The 25,245-nt window shown below is 46.8% G+C and overlaps 1 protein-coding gene across 12 annotated transcripts in view; it reads left to right on the top strand.

Annotated features, from left to right (window-relative positions):
* The window catches only part of PACS2 (phosphofurin acidic cluster sorting protein 2), a 226,521-nt gene that overhangs the window by 72,443 nt on the left and 128,833 nt on the right, over window positions 1-25,245 (top strand). For 10 of the 12 annotated variants that reach the window (XM_043491455.1, XM_043491452.1, XM_043491451.1 and 7 more), the window contains exons 3-5: window positions 9,845-9,934; window positions 18,428-18,553; window positions 20,888-21,050. In XM_043491455.1, the coding sequence (XP_043347390.1) occupies window positions 9,845-9,934; window positions 18,428-18,553; window positions 20,888-21,050 (379 nt within the window). The remainder of the gene's footprint in view (window positions 1-9,844; window positions 9,935-18,427; window positions 18,554-20,887; window positions 21,051-25,245) is intronic. The other 2 variants (XM_043491454.1, XM_038413219.2) reach the window with 1 other exon arrangement.

Below are 25,245 nucleotides of genomic sequence, written 5' to 3'. Positions count from 1 at the left end.
CCCAGGCCATCAGTTGCCAGGAGGCAGGGTGTCAGCCATTCTCTGTGCAGACACCATCACACTGGCCCTCTAGGCTCTGCAACAATCACACACCCTTATCAACCACCTAGATACTTAAGAACTGCATAGGGGAAACTGAGGCACTCACACAGTATTCAGAGAAGACATTAAGAACATTCCCACTTTGTCACAGAAGGAGCCAAGGGATTTATTGAGCTCCTTCTCACAGGTGAGGAAGGGGCTTGTGGAGAGGGATTCCAAGGCTCCATAAGCAGCCCCAGAAAGTGTACACATGGGCATGCATGGCATCTGGGGCTCGTATCGCTTAGCTCTGCTCCACCGCTCACGTTCCTAAATGATGGTCCTGACACCTACATGCGCCCTTCCTGAAACTGAGCAGCGTGTGAACTGCACACAGAACACCATGGGTGTGCCAAATTTCAGGTCTGAAGAGGCAACTGTTTTCACTGTAGGGAGAGTTTTTCCTTAAGTTTTAAAAAAGAAAAATCCTGTGGTATAGACAGTAAAACAGAAAAGTAGCAAATTCTTGGAAAGTATTAAGTATATGGGGGTGGGGGAAAGGGCATGATGGAAACAGTTTGAGTACTTCTCAGGCCCCTGTCACCATAGCATTTGCGCACCTCCCAATCTTTAATGTGTTTAACCTCACAACCCCCTGGTGAGGCAGGGCTATTATCCCAATGTACAGATGGGAAACTTAGGCACAGAGCAACTAAGTGACTTGCTCAAGGTCCTGCAGGAAGTCTGTAGCAGAGCAGGGACTGGACCCCTATTCTCAAGTCCCAACCTAGAATTGTAACCACTGGACCATCCTTCATCTCATCAATCATTGACCTGGCCTTGCATAATCTCCAGATGGCCTTTGTAGGGGATGTGACAGCTACAGCTACTGCCTTGTATGTGGGTGCCAATGAGATGACCTTGTACTGTCACCTAATTACCATTTATTTTGTCCTATGATGAACTAATTGAAGGTGGACCACATGCAGTCAGTAGGTTTGTGGTCTTGACATGTTTGAATATTCATATGTGCTGATAAAGCTCTTTTGGGATCGCTTGGTGCACATGAGCTCAAGTTCTTCTTCGAGTGATTGCTCATGTGTATTCCACAATAGGTGTGCATGCTTGCCATGTGCACTGGTGCTGGAAGTTTTTCCCCTAGCAGTACCCATAGGGGGAGCGTCCCCAGGACCCCTGGAGTGGCTCCTGCCTGGCGCGGTATAAGGGGAGCTGCACGCTCCCCTCACCCTCAGTTCCTTCTTGCCGCCAGTGAAGGTGCGTCGGAACTGCTCAACTCCAGCTTTGCTGTAGCTCATCCCCAGAACTGTTCATTCGTTCAGCGTTAGTACCTGTAGTTAGTTAGCTGTTTAGTTAGTTAAGTTAGTCAGTGAGCCCGGGGTTTAAGTCATGTGGCTCTTGTAGGCGTTCTATGCCAAGAAGTGACCCGCACGCAAACCGTTTGCGCTGCTTGGGAGAAACCCATATCAACGAAAAGTGCAAGATTTGCAAGTCGTTTAAGCCTCGGACCAAAAGAGAAAGGGACATTAGGCTCCAGGCCATCCTGATGGAGTCAATGCTGACCCCGACCCCAGCATGCTTTCCGAACTGGTACCTGGCACCGTGGCGTCGGTACACGGTGACCCTCCGGTGCCATTGACCAGTTGGCATTGCTCCCCATCCATGGGGCACGCCAAGAGGGCCAGGAAGACTCCCTCTTCACAGCGGCACCGAGGGAAGTCTGGGACTGAGGCTATGTCAGGCAGTCCTTGATCCCCACCGGGCCCCAGGCCTCTGACTCACATTGAGCAGAGTAGCCCAGCCCCTTTGGAACAGGCCTCTTCGGATGTCCGGATGCTGTCCACTCCTGAAGCCCTCCAGGTGGCCTGGGATGTTATGTCCATGCCGGTCCCCAGAGCACCTCCGATGTCGACCCTGTGCTCCAGAGGCAAGCCGATGCTGGGATCTCCACAGTCTCCTCCGGCCAGGTACTGGTCTCGGTCGAGGGAACGTTCCCAATGCCGATCTCCGCCCAGCAATCGCTTGGGGCAGTGTCCAGGTGTATTGCCCTTGACACCGACCAGACTGTCTGGCTGGGTTCCGGCCAGCCGGAACTCTCAGCACCGCTCGTCCTCAAGGAACGAAAATCGGCGGTACTGTGGCAGACGTCGCATTCAGTCCTCGTCTCGGAGAGGGTACCGCAGTCTATCACGGTACGGTCATTGACGCCATATCTGCTCGGACTCCTGCTCCAAGTCTCCACCAAGATATTGCAACCCTGGGCATCGATCACTGATGTTTCACTGTCGCACGTCCGCTCATTGAGGCTGTTCACAGAGCAGCTGTTATCACTGGTACTGGTCCTCCATGTCGAGATTGCAATCCTGTGGCCATTGTAGATCCCGGCACCGCCGCTCCTCCTGGTCCAGAGACAGCAGCAGATCTTATGCCAGCCCAGTCTATAATCATAGCCGTCCTTCGATGGGCCAGGCCAGACAACCTGAATGGCTGGCCCTGCCGGTGCCACAGCAGGTGCAGTGACACTGAACGTTGTGGCCAGCCCTATGGTACCAGTGGGCACCATGGCCTCCAGTGCAGCCCCCAATGGAAGCTTGGTCAGTGGCCGGAGCTTTGGAGGCACCGTTGGCCTCCCTCTCCAGACTCCCGAGAAAGGAGGTGCTGGGACGTGTGTCTTCGGCACCGTGCCCAGAGTCTGACCAGGTGGCAGACCCTCCGGTGCCGGCTGACACCCAGAGCACTGAACTGGCCTCTTTGCCCCGCCCGGAGGATGCAATTGCGGCCCCGCCCCCTTCCATCCTGCAGGAAGACTTCAGGGCCCACCAAGAACTCCTAGAGGGTGGCTGCAAGCCTCCACCTCCGGGCAGAGGAGATGGAGGAGCCCTCAGACTCCCTGTTTAATGTGTTGTCCCCATCGGCACTGGGTAGGGTGGCCTTGCCTTTCCATGAAGGGGTGGCTAAGATTTCAAATGCCTGTGGCAAACACCAGCCTTGTTGGCCCCCATCTCTAAAAAGGCGGAATGCAAGTACTTTTGTACCTGCTAAGGGGCATGAGTACTTGTATACCCACCCGGCGCCCAACTCCCTGGTGGTAGAGTCAGGCAGGCTCAGCCAGCCCCGAACCCAAAGAACAAAGACTTTCGGAGACTGGAGTCTTTCGGAAGGAAAGTTGAATCATCTTCGAGCTTCCAGTTACAAGTGGCAAACTATCAATCTCTCTCCTGGGCCGTTACGAATTCAGTCTGTGGGGCTCCCTGCCCAAGTTTGAGGACTCCCTCCAGGAGCACAATAGGAAGGAGTTCAAGTGGAGTGGAGGAAGGGGCAGCGGCCGCTAGGGCGTCCTTACAGGCAGCCTTGGATGGTGCCGACACGGCCGCATGATCAATGGCCTCCGTGGTGCCATGAGTCAGGGGTCATGGCTCCAGCTCTCTGGGCTATCCGGCGAAGCGCAGTCTTCTATGCAGGATCTCCCGTTTGACGGGAAAGCTCTGTTTGTGGAGGAAACAGATACAAGGCTGCAGGGCATGAGACTCCCACATGACCCTCCAGACTCTGGGCCTCTGTCCTGGCTCCAGCAAAACCTAAGTTCAAGCCGCAGTAGACTCCCACCCAGGCGGCCCTCCCAAAGTACGAGGCCGCCCATAAGAAGCAGCGGGACTATAAGAGATGTCCTCGGAGGCAGTCTCGGCCTGCCCAAGCCTGGGTCCTCCAAGGGCAAGCAGGCGGGGAAAAGGCGTTTTTGATGGGATGCTCAGGGACATCCCACCAGTCCTCATCAGGGATCCACCTCCAATAAAGCTTCCCTTCTCCAACCGGTGGTGTGCTTTCCTCACAGAATGGTCGCAGCTAACCTTGGACCGAAGGGTCCTCAACACCATCTCCCGGGGTTACACCCTCCAGTTTACTTCCTCCCCACCCAACCACCTCCCGCCCCTACCCCCCCATGGGGGACCCCTCGCATGAAGCTCTGCTCGAGCAGGAGGTGGGGTGGCTCCTAGGTCTAGGAGTGATATAGACGGTGCCTGAGGAGTTCATGAGCAAGGGGTATTGCTCCCGTTATTTCCTTATCCCGAAGGCCAAAGAGGGGGCTAAAGCCCATTCTGGATCTCCAAAGTCTGAACCAGTACATGGTGAAGCTCAAGTTCCACATAGTCTCCCTGGTTCCGTCATCTCCTTCCTGGATCCCAGGGACTGATACACGGCCCTCGATCTACAGGACGCGTAATTCCACATCCACATGTTCGAGGGGCACAGGCGCTTCGTGGTGGGACAGAACCATTACCAATTCACGGTCCTCCTGTTTGGTCTGTCCACTGCCCCCAGGGTGTTTACAAAATGCATGTCGGTGGTAGCGGCCTACCTCAGTTGGCGGGGGGTCCAGATATTTCCCTGTCCGGACAATTGACTTGTCAAGGGCACACCCCCTCACCCCCACCGGTCGCAGGTGAGGGATCACGTGGCTCTCATCCTCTCCACGTGCAACGCCTCTCCACATGCACCGCCTTGGTCCAACGCATAGAGTTTATCGGGGCACTCCTGTGTGCAGTGTCGGTCAGGGCCTCTCTCCGCCAGACAGATTTGAGACCCTGAAAGCTCTCATCGACTTGGTCACAAGGTTCCTGGTGATAACAGCCAGGGTTTGCCTACAACTTTTGGGTCACATGTCAGCATGCATGTATGTGGTCCTTTATGCCAGACTCAGGATGAGGCCTCTCCAGCTCTGGTTAGCCTCTATGTTCTCCCAGGCCACGGACAGGATGGACAAGGTTCTCACTGTGCCGGATTCTGTGATCACCTCCCTATGGTGGTGGTCTGCCCCAAACAACATGCTCCAAGGGGTACCGTTCAGGGGCAGGGCCCCGTCGTTGGAGCTGGTGTCTGATGCGTCAGACCTGTGTTGGGGGGCCCATGTGGGGAACTTTCAGATCTAAGGCCTGTGGTCGACTCAAGACCTGACCTTGCATATAAACTTCAAGGAGCTCAGGGTGGTGTGGCTGGCGTGTATGGCCTTTTGCTCGCACCTGGAGGGCAAGGTAGTCAAGGTCCTCACGGACAACGTGGTCTCAATGTTCTCTATCAACAGGCAAGGCGGCGCCTGATCCTCTGCAGCGAAGCCCTCAGGCTGTGGGACTTCTCTGTAACCCACAACATCCACCTGAAGGCTTTCCATCTACTGGGTGCCCAGAACAAGAGGGCGGATCACTTGAGCAGGGGCTTTTCCTCGCAACACAAGTGGTCCCTCCACCTGGAAGTGGCCCATTGGCTCTTCCGAAGGCTGGGAACTCCCCAGGTGGACCTGTTCGCGACTCGGCAGAACCGGCGATGTCCCCAGTTCTGCTCCAGGTGGGGGCCTGGGAAGGGACGCTATCTCCAATGCCTTTCTCCTGTCCTGGTCAGGCTGGCTTCTCTACGCCTTTTCCCCTGTTTCCTCTAATCAGGAGGGTCCTGGAGAAGATAAAGATGGACAAGGCCTGGGGTTCTCCTGATCGCCCTGGCGTGGCCCAGGAAGCATTGGTACGGGACCTTCACAGGCCTGGCGCTAGCTCCGCCGTGGCCGTTGCCACTCCGCCCGGACCTGCTCTCTCAGGACCAGGGCCACCTTCTCCATCCCAGCCTGGCGACTCTTCACCTCGTGGCGTGGCTGCTCAGTGGTTAGGTAGAGAGGAAAGGACGTGCTCAGAGCAGGTTCAGTGCGTCCTCCTTGAAAGTAGATGGCCCTCCACTCGCTGTGCTTATTTGGCAAAGTGGTCCCGGTTTTCTAGATGGGTGCCAGATCAGGGTGTCTCCCTGGTGACCGCCCTGATCCAGCTTATCCTTGATTATCTCCTCCACTTGAGGGCCCAGGACCTGGCGCCCTCGTCAGTCAATGTGCACCTGGAAGCCATATCGGCCTTCCATCTGCCGGTGCAAGGGCACAGGGTTTTTTCCCATGCTATGACTGGCCAGTTCCTTAAGGGTTTCGACCATCTTTTTCCATATTCTAGACCCTCAGTCCCGCGGTGGGACCTAAATGTCGTGTTGGCTTGCCTCACGGGGCCCCCGTTTGAACCACTGGCCACATGCTTCTGGTCTCACCTCTCATGGAAGGTGGCCTTCCTGGTTGCAATCACGTTGGCCAGGCGAGTCTCAGAGCTCAGGGCCCTGACCTCCGAGCTGCTGTACATGGTCTTTCATAAAGACAAGGTCCAGCTCCACCCACACCCAGTGTTCCTCCTTAGGGTGGTCTCCGCTTACCACATGGGTCAGGACATTTTTCTACCGGTCCTCTGCCCCAAGCCTCATGCATCCAGTGAGGGGAGCACTGTCTCCACACGCTCAATGTGCAGCAGGCTCTGGCTTTCTACCTCTAGTGGACCAAGCTGTTCAGAAAGTCCTCACAACTGTTCGTCGCCTTGGTTGAGCATGAGAGGGGCCAGCTGATCTCCATTCAGTGGCTTTCCAATTGGATCACTTTGTGCATCCATTCCTGTTATGAGCTGGCGGGGGTTCCCCCACCGCCCATTGTGAGGGCACACTCAACTCGGGTGCAGGCCTCGTAGGCTGCCTTCGTGGTCCACGTACCTATCCAGGTTGCCACGTGGTCTTCGGTTCACACGTTCACCTCGCACTATGCGATTGTCCCCCAAATCAGGGATGATGCTGGGTTCAGCAGGGCTGTCCTCCGTCCTGGGAACTTGTGAACTCCTACCCACCTCCAACAGATATAGCTTGGAATCCCCTATTGTGGAATACACATGAGCAATCACTCGAAGAAGAAAAGACAGTTACCTTTCCCATAACTGGTGTTCTTCGAGATGTGTTGCTCATGCCTATTCCACATCCCACTCTCCTTCCCCTCTGTCAGAGTTGTCTGGCAAGAAGGAACTGAGGGTAGGGGGAGTGTGCAGCTCCCCTTATACCACGCCAGGCAGGCGCCACTCCCCTCTACGGGTACTACTAGTAGAAAAATTTCTGGCACCGGTGCACTTGGCGAGCACGCACACCTATTGTGGAATAGACATGAGCAACACATCTCGAAGAACGCCAGTTAGAGAAAAGTAACGGTCTTTTCCTGATATGAAGGCCGTTTTCAGATGTCGGTGATATCAGATCTCCAAGTGCATGAGCTTCAGTCTAGTGACTTAATCCTTTTTTTATAAAGAGAATTGCAAATATATGGTGTTACAAACGCATCCTAGATTCCTTCCAAAGGACCTGACAAAATTTCATCTTAACTAGCCCATCTTTGCCAACATCTCCCAGGCCTGTCCCCATCCTGGGGAGACCCTTTTGGACTGTTGTTCAACAGCATTTCCTGAGACTTTATCAGACATTCAGGTCCCTTTTGTCTGCTTTGAATACAGTGGTGTATTCAGGAGGCAGCTGTGTTGCTCCTTTATTATATAGCCACTCTGTGTCATAACGAATAAAGCTGCACTGTCACAACTAGAAGGAGCTCTGGCACTGACAGAACATCAGTGTTGCTAACTGTCATGGTTGCAGGGCTGGGTGCCCCTCTCCCTTTTCTCAGATGAGTGCACACCCTCAGGTGTCAGGCCTCTTGCCTTTACTTCTCTTGGGGTGGAATTTTTCAATTCTCCCAATCTTAGAGCAAGCCCTGGGATACAGCCCCATGGGCATCCACGAATAACCTACAGGTCCGACTGAGTTCAAACACCTGCAGTTCTTCCTGCAGGAATCTGACCAGTTGTATACAGAGACCAGACAGACTTCTTAAAAATCCAAGTAGTGTTTAACGGTAGAATCAAAGCATTCAGGGAGGCTTTTAAAACTGTCTACGCACGTCCCCTGCCTCAAGACTTGCAGTCCCCAGGTGATACCGCAGGCAAACCTACCTTCTTCAGACAGCCCTGACTGAATAGCTGTCTTTGTCTGGTTTCCCCTGAAAAACGATCCTCTCTCTTGAGGGTCCCTTTTAAACCCTGCATAGTTCTTCTGGCGTTCCTGGCCTTTGGCCCTTCGGTAGGCTCCACAGGAATCGGGCTCCACAGGAATCAAGCCGGAGTCGTTAGAGGTAATAGCTCTGCCACTGACCCTTAGCAGCCCTGAGGTGTTTGCTGTAGCATAGCTTATCTTGAGCCCTTTTTTCTTCCTGCTTATTTTTGCTGACAGTTCCCTATAGAGTTGCACGAATATAGTCACATGGTTAGCATGCACTATTCATAAATTAGTGCTGCTCCGAATCAGTCACATCAGCTCTCCCAGTCTTATTGCAAGTCTGTGATTCTCTTAAAGCCCCAGCTGCCAAAGTCATTTGATTAGGTGAGAATCTCAGCTTTCATTTTAGAAGTTAATTTATATCTTTAATGATTGCAGAGAAGCTGGTAAACCTGACCTAAGGACTCAAAACCCAGCAGACAGATAAAAAGAAGCCTCTATTTATTGACTTCAGATTATTCAGAAAAAGATTATTTTTAAAAAGAATCGTGTTGTTTGAACATTTGGGGCTGGTGCTGCAGAAATATTGCTGTATGCCACTACTGTATTACTCACTGCAAATCTGTCCAAATCCCTCAATGGCCAAATGCTTTGCTTTCATCTGGGTAGGTCTTTGTTAGAGGAGGGCACAGTCACTCTGTTACTGGTATGCTCACAGCAAGTTAGATACAAATGGGTTCTTGCTGGAAGGCTGCAGCGTAGCACAATATTTTTCTTAGAATTCAGAACAGGAACACGTAAGAACTCAAAGCCAGAGCAACAAAGTGGGGTGCTCCTGAAAACAGACACAACTCACCTCCACTTCACTGTGAACTGTCTGTAGACTCACTGTTGCTGATCCTAGATTGTGTGCTTCCTATGGAGCCCCCCAGCCTGGCAGCAGGACCAAGAAACCTCCCAGAAATTTCAAGTGACAGCTTAGTTTTATGTTTTCCATACATTACTGTTCTAATCACTTTGCCCATAGACCCCTAAGGAGGTGTTCCCATATCCTCAATAGATGGTATTAGTCTGGGCGCTCCCACCATGTGGCACATGAGCCATTCCTGAAGCTACCTCCGTTTCTTTCAGATGAGGCCTCATCTCCCCTTTATTGGCATCCATAATGGTTGTTTGAACAGGTCTCGCTCCCTCCCTGAACAGGGAGCCCACTTCATTTTCAGACTGTCTGCTGCTCGGCATCTTAGAGCCCCTCTGTGTCCCTGCTCTGCTGGGAGAAGCTGCTGCTTGCCTTGGTGTTGCCTGGTGTAGAAATGGGTTTGGCAACAGGGGAGGCAACACAAGGGGAAGGGTGGCTGGGGGACAGGGTGTAGATGATGTCAGGGAGCAGAGCAGGACTAGCTTCAAGCTGGACTAGCTTCAGCTTCCATCCAGCAGCACCATACACTAGAACCTCAGGGTTACAAACACCAGAGTTACAAACTGATCAGTCAACCACACACCTCATTTCAAATCGGAAGTAGGCAATCCGGTAGTAGCAGAGACTGGGGGGGAAGCAAATCCAGTACAGTACTGTGTTAAATGTAAACTATTATATAAAAAAGGGAAAGCAGCATTTTTTTCTGCATAGTAAAGTTTCAAAGCTGTATTAAGTCAATGTTCAGTTATAACTTTCCAAAGAACAACCATAATGTTTTGTTCAGAGTTACGAACGTTTGAGTTATCAGCAACTTCCATTCCTGAAGTGTTTAGAACATGGAGTTCTACTATCTTTTCACCACAAACCTGCTGTCTGCAAGAGTGCCCCCTATTGATTGCATCCAAACTTTGGCAATGAGCTAGGTTGCATTAGCCAGTTCCCAAAGGGTGAAAGGAACAAGGCGGGACTAATGCTCAGACCTTTACTTGACCAGGTTTTCTTTCTGTGTAGGGCTCGAAGCGAATACTACGGTCTCATGAAATTGTGCTGCCACCAAGCGGACATGTGGAAACTGAACTTGCACTAACTTTTTCACTACAGGTAACATAGTAACAAAGTCCAAAATGAATGTGCTCATCTGATTTTTGCATTAAACCAAGTTCTGATGTATTTGTTTTAACAAGTCTTCATGTAAATATTCCTCTGAAATAATTATAGGCAGTTTTGGCAATGGCACCTGTAGTCAACGCTTTTTCATTATAAGCTAAAAAGCCATTTGGGTTGAAATTTTCCATGTGATGGAGTTTCTGCCTCAGGCTGAATATTTTGGGACATTTCAGCAAAAATGGTCCAGCCACTTCCAAGAGCAAGACTGGAGAAAAACAGGTGGTCTTGCTAATGTTAAATTCTTACAGCTGATTTGAGGAGCTCTAGCACCTCCATGCTTTGGAGCAAAGATTTGAAACTTGACAGGGCTAGCATTGGAGTGGGAGGTACATTTTTCTGTTCCTGTGGAAATCAATTGGATATGAGCAAATTTATAAGCTTCTGAAAATGGTAGTTTCCATATGCTTAGTGGAGTTTGAGGCTGGGATCTAAAATCTCTGCAAATTGTCTGTACTGAGCATGCACCAACCCCCAGAATGCACAGAGCGTCCTGCTCAGCAGCAGCAGCGTTCTCTCCAGCAGAAATGCAGAATATCCTGCGCTGGGGTATATGACACTATCCCTCCCCTGCATGCCGTCTGTTACCTAGCTTGGATCTCATGCATCCAGTGCTGCAGGGCTGAAAAACTTCCCCTTCAATTGCTGCTCCTGGTTGCTGGGGCTGTTGCGGGTCCAGGTGCTGGGCAGAGCAGGAAGGCTTTTTCCTGTGCTTTCATTGCTTTCCTTGCTAGCATCCAGGTAACGTGGAGGGAGAAGGAAGAAGGGGCAGGCCTGGGGGTGAGGGGGAACAGGGTTAGGAGTCGAGCAGTCTATGGGGGATGAATAGAATGAAGAAAGCCATGTAATGGGAGCAGCTGCCTGAGGCTGGCCTGCCCTTTCCTCTCCTCCATCTCCAAAATCCTCCAGCATCCTTCTCCACAGTTGCTCCTGGGGTGGCTTTGGATTTCCCACTAGCTTTTGCAGGCTCCCCCATCACCACCTTCTGGTAGGTGTGAGGGATGGGCTCCTTTCTCCTCTCACTCTCTCTTCCTACTGCTCTGGGGTACTGTTGTGGGAGAATAAGTGACTGCTCCTCAGTGACAAGGAATGCCACACATGGAACAGCAGCCTCCTGGCTGGGAGCTGGCAGGAGGCCATGAGGTCTAGTCCAGCTCTTCCACTGACTGCTGTTAATTCTAGGCATTCAATTGCCCTTACCACAAACCAGACCACCTACTTTAGACTAGTGTCATCCCCCACATTTTACAGAAGCGGGTAACTGGGAGGCTGCATAAAATCCCCTTCTGCTAGAGTTAGGAGTGGAATCTGCTTTAAAACTGCTTTAGAACAGGAGGAAAACAAGAACCACAGGCGCACACGGAGTTCTCTGATTGTTAGTCACTTGGCAACTTCGGATTCTGCAAATGCTGTGCTTGTTTTTAAAAAATAAAGCTCTTGCCTTTTCCCTTTTATGGGAAACATTAGCTTGGCCACCTTTCTAGGGGTGGTACAGTGGGAGTTTCGCCTAAGGAGCACTAAAATAGGGCCCTCGCCTAGCTCTGCCAATGCACAACGCTATAAATTAATGGTAGATCGATATTAGGTCTTGCCTTTTTGCCGAGATTAGACAAATCTGGCTTCCTGGGGATATAGGGATGCAGGTCTCCTGCTCTAACCACTAGATGTGCTGCCTCCGATCTTCCACATGCGGAAAATGAGTATGGAGGCTTGTTTGCTATGGGCGAATTGCACTCTTAAGGGCTGAGAGTGGTCCTTGTGGTGAAGACAGCATGCCCTAAGCATAGCAAAATGCAGGCTAATGAGATTCAGAAATGTTGCTAGTCTGGAATAGCCCCATTTGGGGAATGCTTGGAAGTTTTGTTTTTTTTCAAAGTTGCTGAACTGTTTGGCTAGAAAGAAATAAGGTCCCAGTACAGTGAGGTCTGAACAACAGATAGGGTCTTTTATACTCCAAAAGCAGTTAAACCCTGTGCTACACATGGGTAACAGCAGCAGAGGGAATGGGGATAACTGTGATAGTGCTTTTGTCATCTGTTGTTGCCTGAGAATCCTGGGAGTGCCAAGCCGAACTGAGACATTGAGATAGGTGCTTACCTAGCCCTTTCCTGATATAGGCTGGTTAAATGGGGCCTAGCTGCTAAACAAGTTTTCACTGCAGAGTGAGTAAAGGCAGCAAAGCTGTAGCTCAAGAATAAAATATGCAGCTCTGGGAATTTTTCTTCCAGTTGTTGGCTAACTTTAGATGACTAGGCTTGCAGCAAACCATATCTCCCGAGGTGATTAGGGATGAAGTGAGACTCTCTCCCACACCCCATTCCACTGGGAGTAAATGCTTTTACCTCACATAGCTGGCTAAGCATATGGTTTTCTAGGACTTCCAGTTACCCGTAGCTGGAAGCAGGATTTGGCTTCTCTTCGGTCTGCATTAATACGTGCACTCAGTTAAGAGAACTATAGCTACCAGGGAAATAAGCAGCGGTGAGCATAGTCTAAATCTTCCACTTCCTCTGCACCTGAGATTTCTCCTCTTTACTTCTCTGACTTGCAGCATGTATCTTTTGGACATCTCATGGATGCACTGAGTTTTAATTTATCCTTCTAGCTTAGAACACCCTACCATTTAAAATGTGGAGTTGTAACATGTGGAACCCTGTCCTATGGTCCGTCAGGGTCAATTTGCATTGAAGTGGTTGGGAGGTCAGTCTGAGCAAAGACTGCAGAACTGTGCCCTAAACACTTAGACTCGCTGTGTTTAAGGTCAGAAGGGACCATTGTGATCATCTAGTGACTCTAGTCTGACCTTCTGCATGTTGCAGGCCACAGAACCTCACTCACCCACTCCTGTAATAGACCCTTAACCTCTAGCTGAATTATTGAATCTTCAGATCATGGTTTAAGTCTGGAAGTTACAGAGAATCCACCATTTACACTAGTTTAAACCTGAAGTGACCCATGCTGCAGAGGAAGGCGAAAACCCCCCAGGATCTCTGCCAATCTGACTCAGGGAAAATTCCTTCTTAACCCCAAATATGATCCTGAGCAGGTGGGAAAAAATTCTCTGTAACTCGGAGTCCTTCCCCTCTAGTGCCCTGTCTCTAGCAGTTGGGAATTTTGAGCTTTTATGAAATGAAACAGGAGAAGCAAGTGTGATGCAGTGAGAACTGGTCACTGAGACAAGGTGAGGTTCTCATAGATTACATGAAGGATTTGTGGTGTTATGCACAGCGATGTGTGGGAAGTCTTTCTGAAATAGCACAGTAGGATTTTAATGATGGGCACTGATTTGTCTTTTAATTAGATGACAGCTTCAAGGTACTTTGTCTCTGAGCTAATAACCACAGCCTGGACTAGATAAAGGCCGAAACCTAAGGCCAAGATGTTTGAGAGACTTCCTAGTCTGAGGGTTGTTGGCCCAAATGCCATTACTGATCCTGGGAGTACCTTAAATTATGTAATGCCATCGGTCTCCTGACCTGTGCACCGTGCCCAGCTCTTGTACCTTTCACTATTCTGATTTGCTCCTGCTCTGAAACTCCCTAGAGCCTAGAATTTAACCCAGGATTCCTTTGTCTCACCATTCCTCTGCTGTCAGTAAATGTGAGTGAAACCCACTGGCACAGTGTCCCATCCCCCTCTAGAGCTGATCCAGAGGATGGCAATTTATTACTGTTAATCATTTGTTCAAGTTGCAGAGGTCTGTTTGATGGATCTAAAGTTCCAACCTACTGATGACCCATGCTGATATCAATAGGATGCCACATGATGGATCTTCCTTTTCCCAGTTTTGCTTTTTAAAACCTAGGAAATTACACTTACACAAAAACATGCTACATTAAAAGAACATTCAGGTTGCAAATTCAAGCTCTCAACATTTAGGATATGCCTGAACTCAGGGGGACTGGTTTAGGGTTACACAGGCCAATCTAGTAATATATATTTTTAGTCTCTCTTTTTCAGAAGCATCCCTGCTCATTCAGTGAACAGGATGGATGGTGCTCTTGGGATGAATCAGGGCTGTGTAATGAAGGAGGCTGTTATCTATAGGGCCTCAACCTAAGTTATTGCAGAAATTTGAAGGTGTGTGGTGAATGAGGCAGGGGCAGGAAAGCTGGGTTAGTGCAGCTGAATGCTGCCCTGGAAAGTTGAATCTTATCCTTGCCTCTGCCACAGAGTTGCTGGGCAAGTTGTTTAAGACGTGATCTCTAATGATGTTCCTCATTTTCTTGGTGCCTGACTTGAATTCTGTGGTCTGATTTGCAGAAATGCTTTGAAGTGCTGAGATGTGCTTTGAATGTATGAAGTATGTATGTATAAAGCTAAGTGCTCTGATAAATCAGATCCTAGGGATCTCAAATTGGGCACCTAAAATTCGTGGATACTCTAGACCTTAGTATCCTGGTGCCTCAGTTCCCCATCTGTAAAATGGAGATATAGCACTGCTCATTTCACAAAGGTATTGTGAAAATAAATTAATTATAGTATCAGAGTGTTTCACATACATTAGTGATGAGCACCATAGAAAAGCCCACAAGGCAATTAATAATTGTATTTTCATAGTAGGCTTTGAATAGTGTGGCCCAGGGCTAATTTACTGCATACATTGAACAACAAGGAACAAACATTGCGTGGCTGCTCATTCCGTGAGCAGAGTCCCTCCTGTGTACTGAATGTGGCACAGTAAAAAAAATTATGTGATCATGCATTTAAAGACTGTATCATAATGCATATGCCCAGGCAGGTCAAATGCTTGACTTTGCAACCTTGCTGTTCTTGTAACATAGTTCTTTTGTGTGTACTATATTCTTATGTGAGAAGGTGCTTTCCCACGTGTATAGACTCCATTTTAAATAAGTTTATTGGTTCATAATAAAACTCAATCTTGAGTACTGATTGAAACACAAACTCTTGGGGCCCAGACTTTCTAGAACATGTGAATCACAAGGAGTTTTGCTGGGTATCCTGCCTCCCCGGGTCTCAGTGTCAGATACTTCAGAAAGGAAATTCCCATAGAAGATACCTGGCCCTGAAGTGAAGGCCAAGAGTTCTCAGCAGGAACAGCCGTGTAATTACTAAAAACAAAACCCAAATGTTGGAAGCCCAGGGTATTAATCCTGACAGCACCTCAATCACACTGTCTGGCCTTGCTGGTGATGACAGGATACAACTCTGTCACCCTGAAGAACAAGCAAGACTCTGGCAGGCCTGTCAGCACCTGTGAGGTCAGGACTGGCTCTTGAGAGAGAACCATTGGGTGATTAGTAGGGCTGTCAAGTGATTAAAAAAATTAATCACAGTTAAACAATAAAGGAAATCCAAAAATATTTAAATAAATGGCAGTTTTCTACATTTTCAAATATATTGATTTCAATTACAATACAGAATACAAAGTTGACAGTGCTCACTTTATATTATTTTTGATTACAAATATTTGCACTGTAAAAAAACAAAAAATAGTATTTTTCAGTTCACCTAATACAAATACTGTAGTGCAATATCTTTATCATGAAAGTAGAACTTACAAATGTAAAATTATGTAGGAAAAAAACTGTATTCTAAAATAAAACAATGTAAAACTTTAGAGCCTACAAGTCCACTCAGTCCTACTTCTTGGTCAGCCAATCGCTCAGACAAACGCGTTTGTTTACTTTTGCAGGAGCTAATCGCGCCTGCTCCTTGTTTACAATGTCACCTGAAAGTGAGCACAGGCATTCTCGTGGCACTTTTGTAGCCAGTGTTGCAAGATATTTACATGCCAGATGCGCTAAAGATTCATATCTCCTTCATGCTTCAACCACCATTCCAGAGGACATGCTCCCATGCTGATGACAGGTTCTGCTCAATAACAATCCAAAGCAGTGCCGCTGATGAATGTTCATTTTCATCATCTGAGTCAGATGTCACCAGCAGAAGGTTGATTTTCTTTTTCGGTGGTTTGGGTTCTGTAGTTTCCGCATCTCAGTATTGCTCTTTTAAGACTTCTGAAAGCATGCTCTACACTTCGTCCCTCTCAGATTTTGGACGGCACTTCAGATTCTTAAACCTTGGGTCCAGTCCTGTATCTATCTTTAGAAATCTCACATTGGTACCTTCTTTGCATTTTGTGAAATCTGCAGTGAAAGTTTGTGTTCTTAAAAATGGGTGCTGGGTTTTCATCCGAGACTGAAATATGAAATATATGGCAGGATGCAGGTAAAATAGAGCAGGAGTCATACAATTCTCCTCCAAGGAGTTCAATCACAAATCTAATTAACACATTATTTTTTTAACGAGCATCATAAGTATGGAAGCATATCCTCTGGAATGGTGGCCAAAACATGAAGGGGCATACGAATGTTTAGCATATCTGGCAAGTAAATACCTTGCAATGCTAGCTTAAAAAGTGCAATGCAAATGCCTGTTCTCACTTTCAGTTGACGTAAATAAGAAGTGGGCAGCATTATCTCCTGTAAATGTAAACAAACTTGTTTTAGCGATTGGCCGAACAAGCAGTCGGATTGAGTGGACTTGTAGGCTCTAAAGCAGGGGTGGGCAAACTACAGCCCGTGGGCCACATCCGGATTGCCAACCAATTTTATCCGGCCTTTGAGCTCCTGCTGGAGAGCAGGATCTGGGGCTTGCCCTGCTCCCTGGGGTGTGGAGTCGGGGGGCGCTCCACATGGCTATCAGAAGCAGCAGCGTGTCCCCCATCTGGCTTCTACGCAAAGGGGGAACAAGGGGGCTCAGCATGCTGCCCGCACCCTAAGTATCGCCCCTGCAGCTCCCATTGGCCGGGAACTTCAGCCAATGGGAGCTGCAGGGGTGGTGCCTGCGGACAGGGCAGCTCGCAGAGCCACCTGGCTGCACCGCTGCATAGGAGTTGGAGTGGGGACATGCTGCTGCTTCTGGGAGCTGCTTGAGATAAGCGCCACCCAGAGCCTGAACCTCTGACCCCTCCCGCCCTCTGAACTCCTCGATCCCAGCCTGGAGCATCCTCCTGCACCCCAAATCCCTGCCCCACCCCAGAGCCTGCACCCCCAGCTGGAGCCCTCACCCCCTCCAACACCCCAGCCCAGATTTCCCTCCTGCCCTCTGAATCCCTCAATCCCAGTTCGGAACAGGTTCCTGCACCCACAGCTGGAGCCCTCACCTCCTCTCCATGCCATGCCCCACCTTCTGAACCCCTTGGTCCCAGCCTGGAGCACCCTCCTACACCCCAGAGCCCGCACCTCCAGCTGGAGCCCTCACCCCCCCACCGCATCCTAACCCTCTGCCCCAGTCCGGATCCCTCTCCTGCACCTTTAACTCATTTCTGGCCCCACCCCAGAGCCCACACCCCCAGCCAGAGCCCTCACCCCCTCCTAAATCCCAACCCCAATTTCGTGAGCATTCATGGCCCACCATACAATTTCCATACTCAGATGTGGCCCTTAGGCCAAAAAGTTTGCCAACCCCTGCTCTAAAGTTTTACATTGTTTCGGTTTTGAGTGCAGTTATGTAACAAAAAATCTACATTGGTAAATTGCACTTTCATCATAAAGAGATTGCACTACAGTATTTGTATGAGATGAATTGAAAAATACTATTTCTCTTTATCGTTTTTACAGTGCAAATATTTGTAATAAAAAATAATATAAAGTGAGCACTGTACACTTTGTATTCTGTGTTGTAATTGAAATCAATATATTTGAAAATGTAGAAAAACATCCAAAAATATTTAATTTCAATTGGGATTCTATTGTTCAACAGTGCAATTAAAACTGTGATTAATCTTTTTGAGTTTATTGCACGAGTTAACTGTGATTGATCAACAGCCGTAGTGGTTACACAGATCTCTGCAGTCTTGCAAATAACTATCAGCAAAACAGAGCACAAGGATTCAGTTTGTCTACTGAGAAATAACCATGAGGACATTGTGCACATAAAACTCCTGCCATTCAGCAAGTTGCTTATATGAGAAATAAACGTACGGTTGAGGATCAGGCTTCCCTGTGCTGTGATTGGCTGGGCCAGTTCCTTTCTTGTATAATTGACATAGGTCAGTTGAGGTTTACACGAACAGATTTCCCTTACCAGCAACCCAAACAAGCTCATGTTCTGTTAGAGACTCAATGAAAGCACTTCTGCAGAGCTCTGTTTGTAAGATAAGTAATTATTTTGCATTCTTCAGTGTTGTGAGGGCAGAATGAACAGAGTGGTGAAAAGAGAATGTTTGGCTGTAAAAACTGGCCAAGAATGTTCAGTCAGAAGTACCTAAAGCTTGGCATTCCTGGGAACCAGTGCAGAGTACTAGAACAAAAGATTAGATGAACTGTAAACATCTTTAAAAGCACTGGGACTGGGCGATGTATTTAACTTTAAGGAGCAAAAGTGTGTGTCAGCTGTAAACGGGGTAGCTGGGAGCTAGTGGCAAGAAGTGTAACGTTTTTTCAAATTGTATTCTGACTTCAGTATCCTCACTTCTTGAAAAGAGAAGGCAACAAGCTTCAGATCATGCTGCAAAGGAGGAAGCGATACAAAAACCGAACGATTCTGGGCTACAAGACTTTGGCAGTGGGCTCCATCAACATGGCCGAGGTAGATGTTCAACACAACTCAAAGCATTTGGATGGAGTCAGCCAGCATATGCCCTCTTTCCTCAGTTTAAATCCAAGGCTATCATTCTTTTCTGAGAAAAGTACCTAGATGGCTTTCATGTGTGTCTCACTTTTCAAGTGTACCAAGATTTATAGGGCAAGAGTGTTAATAGAAATAATATAAAGTAATAAATGCTATGTATTTTCTATAAAATGTAAGCAGGAAAACCAAGGGCTGGCTTATTTCTCTTACGGTTTTTAAGGTTCAGGCTCAGTTCCAAGTACTTTGCCCAAATATTCTATAGCTCCCCTTATCTTTAACACGCGCTTTGGCATGAGCGTTTAAGCACTTCTAATAAATATTCTTAAAAAATAATGCACAAGAACAGTCAACCAAAGATGCAGTAAATTTAGTTCAGTTGAGCTAACATCTGTCTGTTTCTTGATTCTTGAACATAAATAGCACATTTTATCTTACTCCATCCAAATACATTAAGGTTGCAAAGTCAAGTATTTCAAAGTTAGGAAATGCTGAAATCAAAGTAGCCTATGCAATCTTAATTCTGCCCCTTTCTGCATGTGTGTGTGATAGTTCACCATGATTGTATAATTTCCACCATTTTCAGTTGGGCTGTTCAGGCATTGAAATCTTGAGGTTTACTTTTCATGGTCATTCTTGTTAATACAACTTGATTTCTTGAATATTCATGGAAAGCAGATGACCAAAGGAAGCTGACTTTCAACTTTGAATCAGTAGTTGCGGGGGATGCTTATGGTATCCACTGAATTTCAGTTAGCTCCACACTAATCCTTTTTTCCCCCAATCTACACAGCTGTATACTTGTGAATATTAAAAAATATAGTGTTAGAAGCATTGTGTAGCAGAAACCTGCCATATTACACTTAGCATAGAAATCTTCCAGAAAATGTCATTCCATAAATTTAGTTCCATCAGTGGAGAATCTATTGCAAAATGAAATGGTTTAACACTGCAATCATGCTAGGTTGTTGTGATGTTAGATAATTGATTGATTTATCTACAAATGATTTATTATGTGCAAACTGAGCTTTTAAACGGAAATACTTTTTCACTTCTGCATTTGAGTTTGTTAAATCCTAATTTTTGACCTCTTTGTCGTGTATCATGTTTGGTTCATTGTTTTTAATAACTGGAAATTAAACACTAAAAAATATGAGCAGCACTCAAATAAGCTCACCAGCAATTCTATTTAAAATGTTAAGCATTCACTGTTGAAATATAATTTTTCTTACTGTTTTGTCACTTCTGACAGCAGAAGATATGAAAATGCTAAATATCTATGAAGTATTTGCAATGTATTTGAATCTAAAAGAGGATGTCAGCTGGAATTTTTTTGAAATTCACTAACTTAAAAAACGTCCAGTTTCTGATAGAGCACCCTATAAATAGTATGTCCTGGAATTTCTAGTTCCTTAATTTTTACAAGACTTTTCTTCTTCCCGCTGATGTCAGATTCAAAACTGAACAGATAGGTTAAGGGTAGGAGGGGTAGACTGGTGTGTCACCAACACAAAGGTGGCCAATTGAAGCCTTGAATGGATGAGGTCACCCGGAGGAAAGTGGAGAACAGGAGGGGGCCAGATATAGAGTCCTGCGGAACAGTGATAAAGACCAGGAGGGGAGGCGCAACTGAAAGGGCATTTGGATGGGAGGGAAGAGCACCAGAGGGGCAGTCTTGGAAGTCTAGAAGAGAATCTATAGGAGGAAGGTATGATCATCATCATGTTGAAGGTGGCAAAGAATGGAGAAGCAAATTCCATTTTTTTTATAGAGCCACAAAGATGTCCCTTTGTCTGTGCTTTCACCAGTTCTCATTGTCACATCTAGGTTGCCAGCTGTTTGGGGGAGGGACTTGCTTTTTTCACTTTGTTCTGTAAAGCACCTAACATGCTTGTCCAGGGAAAGGTCACTGTGGATGGTTTCTGCAGCTGGCTTTAAAGTAGATTTGGAGGTTTTTTGTTTGGGAATTCATGAGAGTTGGATAACTTAATGATCACTAAAATTAGTACCCAGGCAAGCTAATGGAATAATGAGGGTAATCCAATAATATGCTTCAGTGTGATCTGATCACATGTCAAACTGAAATCTTCTGTCCCTGCCACTTCTTTGAGTTGATAGCCAAGTAAATTCTGAAATAGCATTAAATAGTGTCTATAACTGGTTGTTCTTCTAGACCCAGGCATTTGAGCCTTCTTGCATACCCAGAGTAACTCATTAAATAACTCTTCCAATGTTAGTGGATGGGAATCAGGCCCACAACATTTAAATACAAGACTGTTACTTCCCCAATCCCAGGTGATGCAGCACCCGACTGAAGGAGGCCAGGTTCTGAGCCTTTTCAGTAACATCAAGGAAGCCACAGCCAAAGTAGCAGAGATCTGGATCTTCTCACTGTCTAGTCAGCCAATAGACCATGAAGACAGCACTATGCAGCCTAGCCAGAAGATCAAGTCCACAGGTAAAGATATGCCCTCTATTGAACTTCAGCCCATCTATTTCCTCTCCTGTCTCTTCCCCCGAAAATCCCTTCCTTTTTCCCGAAAGCCCACCTGGTTGGAAGCTGCCTCAACTTACATTTTTGTGATATAAATACAACAGAAAAAAACTAAACAAGCTGGCCTTGTCTCTGCCACCACCTTGCTCCCTTCCCCACCATGTCAAATCCCCTTCTCCATCCCTCCACTTGGTCTCTTCAGATAGCATGTGCTTTCAGGCATGGACTGCCTTAGTTTGTAAAGTGCCTGTCCCAGTGGGACCCTGGTCCTGCATGGGGCCTTCAAACATCACAAATAACGTGCCACTTCCTGCATTTTGCTGATAACCAAATGGCTTCAAGGAGGGCAGGGCTTGGAAAGAGAAGAAGTAAATATCATTTAAAAAAAAAAAAAACTACAATGTGGTCTAGGTTGTGAGGGGTGAAGAGGAACCAAAACAGAGCACTGCAAATAACCATGGAAATCAGCTTTGTTCTCCTTCTCTTCCATATTCTCTCTGAAGTCAAATCCTCTATGACCTAGGGCTTGTCTACTGAAGATCAAGCTAAACCACAAAAAGGCACTCTCAGTAAAGAATGGTTTCAGAGTAGCAGCCGTGTTAGTCTGTATCCGCAAAAAAAAAAAAAGAGGACAACTTGTGGCACCTTAGAGACGAACAAATTTATTTGAGCATAAGCTTTCCTGAGCTACAGCTCACTTCATCAGATACATTCAGTGGAAAATACTGGAGGGGAGATTTATATACACAGAGAACATGAAACAATGGGTGTTACCATACATCCTGATCACTCTTGTTACAGTTAAGGTGAGCTATTACCTGCAGGAGAGCTGCGAGGGGGGGAACGTTTTATAGTGATAATCAAGGTGGGCCATTTCCAGCAGTTGACAGGAACGTCTGAGGAACGCTGGGGGCGGGGGGAATAAACATGGGGAAATAGTTTTACTTTGTGTAATGACCCATCTGCTCCCAGTCTTTATTCAAGCCTAAGTTAATTGTATCCAGTTTGCAAATTCCAATTCAGCAGTGTCTCATTGGAGTCTGTTTTTGAAGTTTTTTTGTTGAAGAATTGCCACATTTAGGTCTGTAATCGAGTGTCCAAAGAGATTGAAGTGTTCTCCGACTGGTTTTTTGAATGTTGACGTCTGATTTGTGTCCATTTATTCTTTTACATAGAGACTGTCCAGTTTGACCAGTGTACATGGCAGAGGGGCATTGCTGGCACATGATGGCATATATCACATTGGTAGATGTGCAGGTGAATTGGAATTAATTTGCAAACTGGATACAATTAACTTAGGCTTGAATAAAGAATGGGAGCGGATGGGCCATTACACAAAGTAAAACTATTTCCCCATGTTTATTCCCCCCCGACTCCCCCACTGTTCCTCAGATGTTCTTGTCAACTGCTGGAAATGGCCCAGCTTGATTATTACTACAAAAGGTTTTTTTCCTCTGCTCTCCTGCTCGTAATAGCTCACCTTACCTGATCACTCTTGTTACAGTGTGTATGGTAACACCGATTGTTTCATGTTCTCTGTGTATATAAATCTCCCCACTGTATTTTCCACTGAATGCATCCGATGAAGTGAGCTGTAGCTCAGGAAAGCTTGTGCTCAAATAAATTTGTTAGTCTCTAAGATGCCACAGGTCCTCCTTTTTCTTTTTTCAGTAAAGAATGAGTGTGTCCATGTGGGGACTAGCCTGGAATAGCTACAGTGGACTAATCACCATGTAGACAAACCCCTAGGCTTCTGAGATCCTGTGCTCCATTGGTTCTTGATAAATTCTCATCTGGCACAAGTTCAGATTTCCTTATCTCTTTACTAAGTGTTACAGGGTGGCTTGTCTCTGCAGATAGACTGAGCCCAGCTTCCCTAGATGGGAGCAGGTGAGCCTCATCCAGCTAATTAAAGGGGGTTGGGCAATACCTGGGCCTATAAAGGGCTGCTGGTAGGCAGCTGGGGAGGAAGGACAGACACAGGCTGAGATGTGGTCAGTAGAAGCCACGCTGGAGTGGAGCTAACTGCTGTGGTGGGTCCCTGGAGCAAGGGGGCCAGGGGCTCCAGGAAGAGAGGGGAGCAGACCTGGACAAAGCAAGGAAGCTGCCAGCAGCTGGAGTGTCAGAGACCCCTGGGAGGAGTGGCCCTGAAGCCTGGGGGCCAGGTATTGACTTAAGACTGCCTTCAGTTTAACCTTTGTTATAAAACGTTATAAAAGAATAAACCTCAGCTGAGGCTGGGTGTGGCAGCGTATGTTTGAAGATGGGAGTGTAGCAGTGGCCCCCGGAGACACCATGACAATAGCATGTAATTATTTGACATTTGGGAATGGACTGTGGGATTGTGGGCAGGGGATGAGGGTTTGTAGCTGATGGTATACAGTCCTCACTCTGAAGGGTAGTGTTTAATGGTAGAATCGCAGGCAAATGGAGTTAATTTCTAGGACGAATCAGTACCAGTTCTTAACATTGCTATAACTATACTGTAATATGAAAGAGGTTCTTGAGATGTGTGTAAGGAGCAGCAGAATTGGGGCCCATGTTCATTCCCTTCTGTGTTGCATCATACACAAGCACCATCATTAGGGAACCATAGGAACCCCATTTTGCAGTTAGAAAAGGAGTACTTGTGGCATCTTAGAGACTAACAAATTTATTTGAGCATAAGCTTTCGTGAGCTACAGCTCACTTCATCGGATGCAGTTTTTTTTCCTAAGGTTCCATTTCTTCACACTCTCAGCATTAAACGAAGAGCTCACTACAACACCTAAACAGAATATAGATTGGTTCCAGTTCCTGGTCTCGCTTAACTCTTTGTTTGGAACACACGGTGTCATGAGCACTTGGCACATTCACCATACACTTGTTTATATCAAATACTGTAACAAAAAATAAACATCTAGAGAAACTCTCTGCAGGGTCAAACTGAAGTACAAATGGAAAGCACAACACCAAAAGTTAAATGAAATAGTATATGTATGCATCAATAGACAAACTTGACCCCTCACTGACATGGGCGGGGGACAGAGGACACTCTCAAGGACAATTGAGAGCTGAAGAACACTCCAAGGAAGTAGAGACCTGTTTGGAGCTGGTGATATTTTTGAACTGTTGCTTTGCTGTTAGACACTTAGGTAATATGGGACATTGTGCATTGAAAATTTCATTAGTAAGTTGGATAGAAATGTTTATCTCCTGGTCCTGTTTTTGATTGGTGACTACCGTATCAACTGGCTGTTACAAAACCAAGATGAGAAGTTCTTCCATAGATCTCTGGAGGCTAGACTCCATTGTTACTCTGGTTTACCTCGCATGACTAAATCTTGCACACTTCTGGAGAGTAAGTTCATGGGTTGTTTTTAATTAAAAAAAAAATATCCCTAAGAAGTGACAGGTTTGTAACATGTTAGTGCTTGTTCTTAATCAACTACATCTTGCTGTGGAGTCACCAGGTTCTAGGGTTGGGCTAGCCTAGTGGCTCTCAACCTTTCCAGATGACTGTACTCCTTTCAGGAGTCTGATTTGTCTTGTGTACCCCCAAGTTTCACCTCACTTAAAAAATCAGACATAAAAATAGACGTGTCAAAGCATACTATTACTGAAACATTGCTGACTGTCATTTTTACCATATAATTATAAAATAAATCAATTGGAATATAAATATTGTACTTACATTTCAGTGTATAGTATACAGAGCAGTATAAACAAATCATTATCTATGAAATTTTAGTTTGTACTGACTTTGCTAGGGCTTTTTATGTAGCCTGTTGTAAAACTAGGCAAATATCTAGATGAGTTGATGTACCCCTTGGAAGACCTCTGAGTACCCCCAGTGGTACGTGTACTCCTGGTTGAGAACCATTGGGCTAGCCAACCCAACCACATAAGCTACTCTTCCAAAACGCACTCACGGTAACAGTCTAAAGTGAGTGACATTATTAACTTAAATTATCTGAGCATAAATATGTGACTTTTATACAGTGTGCATAAAAGATCTTGGTTTCCATGCTTGGAGGCCTTCCCTTTACATGGCATCTATTTTCTGTACCTGCACTGTGACAGGATAATGGCTTAATTCTGAATTCAGATAGGAAGCCCATGTTGCAAGATGCACAAGCATGCACCACACAGTGTACGAGATGCCTAGTTGGAGTCCAGA

This window comes from Dermochelys coriacea, chromosome 8 (genome assembly GCF_009764565.3).
Source record: "Dermochelys coriacea isolate rDerCor1 chromosome 8, rDerCor1.pri.v4, whole genome shotgun sequence".
Classification (NCBI taxonomy): Eukaryota; Metazoa; Chordata; order Testudines; family Dermochelyidae; genus Dermochelys; species Dermochelys coriacea.
This window is presented reverse-complemented; position numbering and strand designations above follow the sequence as displayed.